Genomic DNA, 12,558 nt, shown 5'->3' with positions numbered 1-12,558 from the left:
CATACATATCATCCTCATTCATCCTCTGAAGTATTATCTAAAACGGTAGTTACCGGAGGCTAAACAGGAAAAAGAAAGAAAGACATATGCTTCGGGAAATATACCTGAAAGTACCGGAAAGGAGTATTAAAAATAGGTTTACGCGCGTAATAAGCAAATTGACGCGACATGTTTCGACTAATGAGTCAATGGAGGCTGCTGAAGTTACTAGCATGTTCGATGAGGATTGCAAGGACAGCAGCGCTGAGATACCTCTCGTCGATAGCCCGCTGGCCGATTCAAGTGTATAGTCGTCCTTACAACGAATTTCTCATACACGGGCAATATTCACCATATCAGTGACTCAATCCTACAATTGAATATTAATGGTTTTCACCCGTAGAGAGAAAAATTTCAGTTTCTTATTATACGGTTTGGTCCGACTCGGATATACCTTCAAGATACTAATTTTACGGAAAACCATTATGCAATACTGAAGGGTTATAAAGTTTTTTTCAAAAACAGATTGGACGTTTTCCACGCCAGCGGTGATGGCTAACCTATAAAGAAATTTATCTTCATACTAGACTTGAAGCTGTGGCTGTGACGCTTACTTCTGGTATATTTACGACATGTAATATCTACCTCCCAAGCAGTCAGTTTAGTGTAAAGGAACTAACAGACATAGGCAAATGCCCAAACCGCTTCTACTGATGAGTGATTTTAATTCCCACAGCATCAGCTGGGGCTGCAATAGTTTGGACATGAGGGGTAAGTTAGTGGAACATTTTCTCGAGAGTCCGAAGTTCCTAAACCTACGCATACATACACACCACAACAGCTTATATGGGACCTTTATTACCATCGACGTAACCATATGTAACCCCTCATCAGCCCAGCTCTATGAATGGGGAGTCCTTCAGGAACTATAAGGTAGTGATTATTTCCCTATTGAGATAGCGATTAAACACCCCAAAATGGCAATATTCAAGAAGAGTGAACCCTACATGAATATTGCAGCACACTGACTGAAACAGATTTAAGGGACTGATTTCTAAAAACTTTGGAGGTCCTAAATCTAACAGGCGACGGGGCGCAAATGAATGAATTTGTTAGGGACTTTGCGGATCTTGTAATACACGCTGTTAAGCACAGTATACCCAAAGAACGTTTACCGAAAAAAATTCAACACTCTATGGCTAATCGTTTTTGAGTTATGTGATATACATACACACCTTCGTGCATATATACGTACGTACAGAAGTCACGACGAAATTAGTTAAAATGGATTCAGGGGTGATCAAAATGGATATTTCCGTTGAAATATGAAAACCGAAATTTTTCGCGATTATAATACTTCCTTTATTTCGTAGAAGTAATAATAAAATTATTTATGTAAACAGTTATGCTTGTTTTATTTTAATATTTCAACGTACCTTACACTTTTTTGTGTTTTGACAATACGAATTTAAAACAGGGACTATATTTTTAAAGGGAAAGAACAAAAAGTATATTTTATATCCTTTCAAGGTAAGAAATAACCTCAATAAATTGTTTTTTTCTTAAAGTTATCACTATAAATATTTTATCGACAACTAGGATAAGAATTTCCGTACAGTATCTTTTAGTTTCTGTTTTACTTTCTGTATAAAAATTGCGAAAAAAAAAATTGAGAGCAAACATGGTATCTGTTAAGGTAGATTATTTAATGTTTTAAAACAATAATAAAAACGATATTACGTATTTTAAAACTTTAGTATGAAGTTATATATACTGACCTGATATGTGTTTTTGTATTTACATACATCGGAATATATGTATAAATGCTAAAAATAATTTAAAATAAAATTGTACTAACGAACCTGAAATGAATTGCTTATTTAAAACAGTTTTTTCTTGAACTGTCATAAGAAAAAACAGATGTAAGTATATTAGTCACAGTCAGTCGTTAGGTTCAAAAAGTTTGAACTAATTTCAGTTTTAATATTATTCATTTGATATATTTAATTAGAGAAATATTTTTATTCAATTTCAAATATATGCATAGAGAAACTTTTCAACGAATATAGAAGTAAATAATATAATTCGAAGAAAACCTAATTTATTTGGCCATTATTATTAATCAATTTACATTTGGCAAAAAATCAATCGGTGTTATTGGCTTATGTTTGCAGCGAACAATGTATCGCATCATTAAATTACAGTTATCACGAAAACATTATTTTAAATCTAATTGACACCAGCCTAAACTTACATATTTGCCAAAAAAAAAAAAAAAAACAGACACGAAAGATAGAATTTTCTTTACGAAAATAGATTTCATATTAAGTAAATTATTGGAATGAAAAGATTTTTCAATAGTGTTTCTTTTTTTCTACTGAATATGTCAGCAGTTAAAAGGTTTCAACGCGAACGTTTGCTTTAGCGTATACAAAATTTGGAAGATTTTCTCCAATAATAAATTTATCAATTAAACTCAAGTTCACGTTAAATGACGTTCAATACCCTTTTTTTCTTTTTCCTGTTTAGCCTCGGGTAATTACCGTTCAGATAATACTTGAGAGGATGTAAATGAAGTGTAGTCTTTTACAGTCTCAGTTCGACCATTCCTGAGATGTGTGATTAATTGAAACCCAACCACCAAAGAACACCGGTATCCACGATCTAGTATTCAAAAATGTGTAAAAATAACTGACTTTACTAGTAGAACTTGAACGCTGGAATTCTCGATTTCCAAATCAGCTGATTTGGAAAGACGCGTTTACCATTAGACCAACCCTGTGGATTGACGTTCAATACCCATAATTACTTGACATTACGTGTGATTTCTAATTAAGAAAAATAAATTCTGGGAATTAATACTCCAGCATAAATGAATAATTACTTTATTTCGTAAATAACAGGTTTACTGTCAACTGATTGATCAAATTTAGGAAACATTTTAAATAAAAAATACAAATTATTCAATTTTAGGAAATTTGTAATCTATACTATGAAATTTCAATTCAAAGCTGACATAGAATATAAAATGTGAACTATTATTTTTCAGGGTCATGCATTATTTAAGATCTTTAACCAACCACCATTGAATAGATTCGAATCGCTAAAAAATATCAGTCAGAAACCATTCAGGTCTGGAATAATCTAGATAAGTTATTTATCTACCAAATAGTTATTATATAAGTTATACATGATAAAGCTGACTAAAAAATCGGCTGTTTACAGAACTAAACTTGTTTATATAAATTCAACGTCATTAACGCGGTATTTTTCTATGATAAATAGACAACCAACAATTTTGTTGTACTTGATATTTTTCACTGTATTTAATCGCTTTTAGTTTAATAACTAGCCGGACATGGCTCCCTTCAGTCGCAAGACCTTCTAGGCAAGGTTCTTTAATCTTTAATTCACAAATTCCCTTCCGAGGCGGTTAGAGTTTCGATCTGTGGCTTAAAACCTTCATTGGGATAAAAAAAAAATATACCCTTAAAATTTGAAAGCAATCTGTTGCCTGGTTCTCGCGTGATGCTGTTGCAACAGACAAATATATATATATATATATAGATTTATATATAATTAGTATATAATTAAAATTTATATAAGAAAACCGAAATTTTTCGTGTTCACAATATTTCCTTTACTTCGTACAAGGAAGTAAAAATCTGATGTGGACACCACCTGACTTCCTTGTATACCTATTAAATTATTAATATTTATTTCATTAATAAATTCTGAAATTTTTTTACTTTTATTTTTTTATTGTTGTTATTGAATTATTATTTATTGTATAAAGTTTATTTTATAATCGGAGGTTAATAATTTTTAATTAATCAATATATTTTGAGATGAAGTCGAATTCAAACCGATTTTGTACCTTTCCTTTGTAAGATCCAAATATTTCATTAATTAAAATTTTATTTGGCTATAACTCTGGAACCAATGAAAATAAGTACCACTTATGATATATCCTTGAAAATCTTTCAATCTGGGCTTATTACTGCAGTTAAGAAATAGTCCAAAATCCAAATATTTCGGATTTTGGACAATTTTGGTTCAGTCGATTGCAATCAAAAGTGGTGGTGCCAACTAGATGTTACAACAGTTCTAAATCAAAAGTTTCAATATCCTACCACTAATTATTTTTTATGCGAGAGACATACGTACGTACATACGTCACGCTGAAACTAGTCAAAATGGATTCAGGGATGGTCAAAATGGATATTACCGATGAAATCTAAAAACCAAAATTTTTCACGATCACAATACTTTCGTTACGTCGTGCAAGGACGTAAAAAGTACAAGTCGTTAAATAAACGTATTGAAATGATAAATTATTTGTTTAATACGATAAAAAATACTTATATATAAATCACAATAACAATTAATAAATTATGGTTGTATGGTAATTAAACCATAACCCATTCGTAAAAATACATAAAAAGCTATTATACCACTCTTTACAAAACCATATCTGTCTAGTGTTATGCAATAATCGGTTTGATTAAATAGTAATATTTAAATTTGTTCTAGTGTTTGCATTATCACTGAACAGCTGCAATCGGCGACAGTGCTATCCAATTAATCCGATCGACCATTCTTTAATTAAATAGAGTAATTAAAAAACTGGACTCGTATTACTTGTTACTGATTGAATAATCAATATACGATAATACAAATGAACAAAAATACTTTGTAAAACGACGTAGTAATTTTCAAAAATACTTAATAGTTCATCTTATAATTTAGTCGGATTAAATTTCATAAAATATGCTTTTTTTTTACTCATACGCTATTAATTTAAATTATAATTCATCAATGAAACTGAAATTTCAGTTTTTACAGTTTATTTTAAAGAACAAGAATATAAAAAAAAAATATAAACATTCAGCTTACAACCTTTTCTCAAAGGAATACAAATAAGGGTTGGTTTATGATTTCGTGAAATTTTTATCACGAGAAGAAAAATCCCATAAAGAGAAAAAATGTATAATATGTATCTTTTATACCGAACTTTACAATCTCTAACCTCTAACAGTATAATAAAAAAAAAAAAAATTATGGTATTAAACATATTAAAAATGAAAAATTAAAAACCCCTATGAGAGAAAACAAAGGAGATGAATTAAACTGCACTGAAATATTTATATACGAAATAAGAGTTTTTTTATTATTAAAAAATAAATTTTAAAAATCCTCAAGTGAATTGAAGAAAAAACCTTTTTAAAGCAAAATTATAAAAAAAACTAGATGTGTCTGGGAATGATATAATTTCATATGGAAGTTCAATAGATCGAGACCAACCAGTATCAATAAATTCTGACCCATCTGGTTCCCCGATTCTTTAACGGACCAAAATTTATTACCACCGTGTTAGAATTTACAATAAATTACGACGGTGAAAATGTACGATGCAATATAGATAGCTACGTGCACATTGTCGTGACGATATTAAGAAACTCGACTATCTAAGACTATCTAAACTAAAATCAAGCTGCATTGGATATCGTTCAGGATTCCGGATTATTGTAAGACATTCTATATAACTATCAAAAATGGTATTACTTGTGTTCATATGCGATAAATATATTTATTTGTTATAATTTTTTTTGGAGTATCTGAGAAGAAAAGGTTAGAAGCTTTTGAAATGTGGTGCTATAGGAGAATGTTAAAAATCAGATGGGTGGATAAAGTGACAAATGAAGAGGTATTGCGGCAAATAGATGAAGAAAGAAGCATTTGGAAAAATATAGTTAAAAGAAGAGCTGTCTCTTCTCCTGGAATAGTCGCTTTAATATTGGAAGGACAGGTAGAAGGGAAAATTGTGTAGGCAGGCCACGTTTGGAATATGTAAAAAAATTGTTAGGGATGTAGGATGTAGAGGGTAAACTGAAATGAAACGACTAGCACTAGATAGGGAATCTTGGAGAGCTGCATCAAACCAATCAAATGACTAAAGAAAAAAAAAAATTGTTTTATTTCTTACTTCCTTGTGCGAAGTAAAGGTAGAATTGTGATCGCGAAAAATTTCGGTTTTCACATTTTAACGGAAATATCCATTTTGATCATCCCTGAATCCATTTTGACTAATTTTGGCGTACGTACGTACGTACGTATAATACCTATATACGTACGAGATATCCTACGGCTAATCTCGCGATTAGCAATAGGATGTTGAAATTTTGGATTTAGGACTGTTGTAACATCAAGTTGTACATTTCACCTTTTGATTGCAATCGACTGAAACAAAAGTGTCCAAAGATGCCCAAGATCTAATCCAAAAAAAAATTGGATTTTGGACTTTTTCTTAACTGCAGTAATAAGCCTTCATTGAGATCTTTTCAACGATATAAGTGGTACTTATTTTACTTGGTTCTAGAGTTATAGCCAAATTAAATTTTAATTAATGAAACATCTGGATCTTACAAGGAGAAGGCACATCGATTCGAATAAAACATATTTTAACTTTTTTTTAAATTTAAATATATTAGTTATTTATTAATCATGATTATCCTCTGATTGTAAAAAAAAATTACGATAAATAATAATTCAATAATAAGAATAAAATAAGAAAAAAATATTAGAAGTTACTCGTATTAATGAAATAAAATTTTATATAATTTTCATTTAAAAAAAATGTGTATGTGTAATTTAATAAGCGTACAATGAACTAAAGTGATATCCAGATCATATTTCTTACTCTCAATAAAAAAAACTACAAAAAATTACGTTTTGTCCTAATCAAATGCTACCCGTATTACGTTGGAGTAAAATATTACTCCTTAAACCGTTTTACTTAAAACGAATAATATTTTACTCTTCAAAGTAAAATTTTGAAAATTTTTTATCAACCATTATCAAATAATATATTTAAATATTTATGTAATTTAAAAAAAAAATTAAATTAAAAATTTGACCGATTCAAAAATGTAAATTATTTTTTCTTCTTTTTTTGTAATATTTGAGATATATTAACTAAATTATTGTAGTTTGAATATCGATAAAATTATTAATCAGAATAGTTTTATCATAATATGGGTGAATAAATTCACAATAAAAAAAATAACGTACCTAACAATTTTATTTTTATTTGTTGAAAAACTAAAGGAAATTTCTTCTAGAGTAAAAAGTATGTAGAAAATTAAAATAAGAAGATAAATAAAAATAAAATATAAAGTTAGTACAATTTCAAATAAAATTTTTCAGATAAATATATTCTTACAAGATATGTTGTGAAAAAAACGAATTTTTTACGACTGAGAAAATAAATTATTTTAACAAAATTGTAAAAAGTAGGAATTTTTTTGAAAAAAACGTTTCGTATACCTGTAAGTTCATTGTTTTCCATTTTTAAAAACTAATTTAAAAGATTTAAAAACGACGAAAGCAGAAAAATTTGTTCCTTTAGGTCGCTCGTTATAAATCTCAGGAATATTTTCGGTCACTTAAGTTTATACTCTTCATTTCTTTGTAAAGAAAAAGGTTATTCATATCATTTTTCGTATAGCAGACTGTAATTTTATTGTTTTAATTTAGATTATTAATGTAATATTTCATTGTGGTTTTATTTTGCGTTTAGCAGAGGCGTCATAGGCGTTTGCCGTGCAAACTACTCTAGGAGGATAACGAAATGTTATCATATGTTTTACGATTTCCTAGGGCCGTTAATTTATTTAAATATTTGAATTACTATTCTTACTATTCATGCTATTTACCGCAAAGAAGACTGTAATTTTATTACTTTAATTTATTTATATATATATAATGTAATATATCTTTGTTTATTATAAAAAATATGTTGTGTCTGGAAGATGATAACGAGAAAGCCTTTATCGTCCAGAAAAACCACCCAGAAAACCGTTTTCCATTTATGCTGTGTTTTTATATTACTACGTTTGAGTGTTTAATTTAATTTTTATTTGTTAAGTTTAATATTTATTTATTTACTATATAATATCGTGTCCGGGCGCTGATGATGACATTTTGTTTTGCGCCCAGGAGAAAATATAAAAAAAAATTTCCATTTCTTCCAATTCAGTACAAATTGCATTGCCTATTAATGGAATTACGTAGTTTCAGGAAAGGAAATTAATATGTGAACATTTAAAGATTTTACAAACAAAAGTAATCAACAGATAGAGTACTTAAAATTAATAATAAGTTTTTTAAACAAAAATAATTTACAAAGTAAATTTTCATCATAATTGGAAAACTGGATAATTTTTTAAGACAGATAGCTCTACGTATGTTCGAAAGAAAAAATATTATTTCATGTATATATAAATATGGAAATAAGCTCACAGCTTTAAGTAAATATTCCATATTATCTTATCCATTAAATTTGTATAACAATAATAGGCGGACAAGTGCAAAAAAGCAATCATGATTTTATAAATTATAATGTATAAACATGTAGTTTACTCCGTATAAATAAATATATATAAGCGAAATAACAAACAGAACTAATGATTTAGTATACTCGCTTTAAATAACATCGCAATTTGGCCTATTTGTAATACTTCCGGCCCAGTTTATAATAAGTTACTTATATATATATATATATATATATATATATATATATATATATATATATATTATATTATGCCAAAGGTATTTAAAATTAAATTAAAATATTTCCTTAAAAAATTAAAATTTATTACATATTGAAGGTAGAAGGGAAAAATTGTGTAGGCAGGCCACGTTTGGAATATGTAAAACAAATTGTTAGGGATGTAGGATGTAGAGGGTATATTGAAATGAAACGACTAGCACTAGATAGGGAATCTTGGAGAGCTGCATCAAACCAGTCAAATGACTGAAGACAAAAAAAAAAAACATATTGAAATGATACTATCTTCCTACTTAGATGAACCAGAATTTTCTTTGTTAACAAGTATTTTAAATATACATTCAAATATTTTTAATAATAATAATAATTATCTAACCCAGGACCCGGAGGTTCTGTTATCGAATCCCGGGTAGGGATATAATTTTTACGCTACAAACGTCCATTATCACAAGGTAAAGAACAGCCTTTTTTTTTGTAATCTCAAAAAAATTGCTTCCCTCCTACGAAAAAAGTAAAAATAATGAACAACTTTAAAATTTTCATTGTTCTGCATAGATTTTACTTATCTTTTTCTTTACTAAAAAATCATTCGTTATTTTTTATTTATTTATATGAAATATTTAAATTTCTGTTGTATTTATTTGATAATTTTTAATCTATGCCGTTTCTGAATATGGTTTTCTTCGAAAATAACAGGCAGCTGCCGGAACAGTTCCTTTTGTAACTCATGGAATACGTAACTTTTACTTAAATAAAATGTGATCTCTATAATGAAAAATTTATAGATTTTTAGATTATTAAAATGTACTTAAAAATCTAATATTTCTTTTTTATCTTAGCATACTTTATAATTAAATTTAAAAAAAAACGTTGATTTTGCATAATAATTTTCATAAATTAATTATAAACAAACCTTAAAGGAAATAAAAGTAAATATAATTTTATTTTATTCCTTTTAAGAGTAAGTAAAAGAAATAAAACTGTAGAATTAAGAGGTTCTTAATTAAAATACATTTTTATTTTTTTATAATAATATAAATTATAATATTAATAATAAAAAAAGAAAAACAATTACAGATGCCACTAAATTTATAATACGAGGCATATCGTTACATTTTATAAAAATAAATTTATTCAACAAAAAAACAAAAAAAACACGGGTACTTCGTAAAAGGTGTAAGGCACAAACGTAATTGCAATTTTTATTAAACAAAAAAATTAAATTGGAAACATTTTTATTCAATCTAATTGAAAATTATACTTTCGTAAAATTATTATCAGTATTATTTGACATTTTACCGATTCCAATACGAAAAATTATTAGTTGTAAGGCTATTTTTAAAAAAAAAAAATATAAGTAAAAAATAATAATATATTTTTAAAAAATCCCAAATTAACGTAAGAATAATAATAATAATAATAAAAAGGGAATAAAATTGGTAGTTACAGAAAATAATTTATAACTAAAATACATTTATTTTAAATCAAAATATAACGAATATAACATTTTGCACATTTCATAATTTAAAAATAGTTCACTTTCAGCCTAAACAAATATAGAACGTTTCTGAACAGACGCCAAAACAATGCTACGAAACGACCTAACCTAAAAACCATGAAATAGTATTTTAACGTATGTTTACAATTCAAAAAATTCTTTTTTAATAATTAAATACTATATTATACATCATTTATTTCGTTTAGAAATGTTTTTTTTTTTTTTTAAATGCAAGAATTACATAATAAGTACAGCTATTAAAATAATGATAATAAAACTATTTTTATAAATAATTTTGCGTGGTATTTTTAATAAATCCATATGTTAGTGGAAAATTTTTATCACTGTACATATTTTGTTTATATATATATATATTATATATATATATACTATTGTTATAATAACCGGATTTTTATTGTTTTTTAAAATTAATAAAATAAATAAAAAATATTTTCAACAATATGTACATATCCATTATCAATTCCAAACATTATTTTCTATAATAATAATAATGATAATAATTTATTTATTAATAAGTAAACATTTTTAATGTTTTATTTTAACTATTAAATATATAATTTATAATATTGTTTCAAACATTAAAATATTCTAAATTTATCGCCGCTTGTCGAAATTTAGAATTACCAGTCACGTTATTAATATTTAATTATCGAATTAAAAATCAAAATTTATGTATAATTAATAAAATAAAATTTAAAGGGCTGCAAAAACCAAGGAGAAAGGAACACGTGTGCACTGTGTGCAGCGACCCTGAAGGGAGGGAGTGGGGCGTTGCCGCTGCTGATCAATACAGTAACGGTGACAGCTCTGACTTAAATGGCTACACGATTTACTTCAGTAAAGCGAGTCAAACGATCGATTATGAATACGCTATCCGAATTAATAAAACGATACAAAGATCACACAACAGCACTAAGATGACACACAAATACACCAGGTATATATCTGATGATTTGACGGTTACCTTTCTCTTGAGATGCCGGTGGCGGACAGTTTCCATCCGGTAGCCCGTTCTTGCAGGGGGACGGGGACCCGCCTCCTTCCCTGGAGGCGGCAGGACTGCCCCCGGGCTTGGGGCTGACCGTCTCCGTGTTGAATTTTGTAGGGTCGGTGGCCATCGCCAGCCCGGAGTCTGCAGAGCGACTGAAAGCTGCCGCGAGGGTGCAGCACCGTCACAGCCTCACCCCCTCCAGCATCCCTGTCCTGGACCGCGCGCATCTTACTAATCGTTCAGAAAACATTCACCCCCGCGTTATTAACATTAGAAAATACATCGAGCCCCTTATCTTCACCTGATGTAACATAAATCTTTTGCGCTGCTCTGGCTTTACCTCTAAAATCTCGCACATATAAATACTTACGTCTTGCTAAAGACAAGTTCTTGATATTAAGAGTATCATTACCCTGAAATACAAAGTAATCACTGCAAAAATCCTTTCAACTTATAAAAAAAAACTAAAATAATTAAAAATAGCCTTAATGAAAACTCAAAATACAGCCGGCTTAAGTAAGAAAAAGAATCTTTAATATACGATAGTAATTATTATACTTTTAATTAAACTAACGATAATTCTTTCTTTATTAAAAATACAAATGTGATACAATTATTTATTTCTGAAATAAAATTAATTAAAAATAAAGAACTAAAAACGTATTAAATTATAGAATTAAAAAAAAAAAAAAAATTTAACTAAGTAAAAATAACTATAAAATACGAATACATAACAGAATAAGAAAAAAAAATAAAGATAAATCAAACAGAAATAAGCGTATTTATCATTTTTATTTTAACTAGAAATTCATTAAAAACTGTAAATCCATTATCATAAATCCACGTAAATAATTAAAAGTATAGGATTAATGTTTAGCATGTGAAAGACTCGTATGACCAATGATAAATTTTTTTTAGAATATTAAACATTAATATATCTTACTTTTAATTAAAAATTTAAATATAAATATTTAAATTCATTTCTTTTTATAAAATAATTTTCACGAAATTATTTGTTGTTCTTTACATTATTATTTTTTTTTACACGTTCAAAAAATAATAAAAGCTATTTCATTCTATATTATTTTCCTGTCATTTTAAAATAAATTTTATCTATAAATGTAAATAACACAAACGTCCTAACTACCTAATTATTGTTTATTAAGGATTTTTTCTTAAAATTTATTGGTAATATCTATACCCTCTATTAATAAAAGACGAAAATGTAAAAAAAAGTATTTTCAGCATTTTACGAAATTATCTAAAAAATGTTATGTTAAAAATGTTTATTATCTTATAATAAAAGTGATAAATATTTGTATGATGAATAAAATGTTTTTACTACTTGTTAAAATCGATAAAACAGGTTATATAAACCTGTATCTTACCTTACTTTTATAATAATAATAATAATTTTAGATAAGGTTTATCATAAAATTCTACATAACTTCATATCATTTGTTGTTGTCTTATTAAAACTCATGCGAGATAGCATGACAT

The 12,558-nt window shown here is 27.6% G+C and overlaps 1 protein-coding gene across 2 annotated transcripts in view; it reads right to left on the bottom strand.

Moving 5' to 3' along the window:
* kcc (solute carrier family 12 member kcc) overlaps positions 1 to 11,222 on the bottom strand; it is a 352,144-nt gene extending 340,922 nt beyond the window's left edge. For both annotated transcript variants that reach the window (XM_075359404.1, XM_075359405.1), the window contains exon 1: positions 11,032 to 11,222. In XM_075359404.1, the coding sequence (XP_075215519.1) occupies positions 11,032 to 11,185 (154 nt within the window). In that variant the 5' untranslated portion in view covers positions 11,186 to 11,222. The remainder of the gene's footprint in view (positions 1 to 11,031) is intronic.
* Positions 11,223 to 12,558: the final 1,336 nt, after the last annotated feature.

Source organism: Lycorma delicatula, chromosome 3 (genome assembly GCF_047948215.1).
Source record: "Lycorma delicatula isolate Av1 chromosome 3, ASM4794821v1, whole genome shotgun sequence".
Taxonomy (NCBI): Eukaryota; Metazoa; Arthropoda; class Insecta; order Hemiptera; family Fulgoridae; genus Lycorma; species Lycorma delicatula.
Note: the sequence above shows the minus strand (reverse complement) of the source record. Positions and strands in the feature narration are given on the sequence as shown.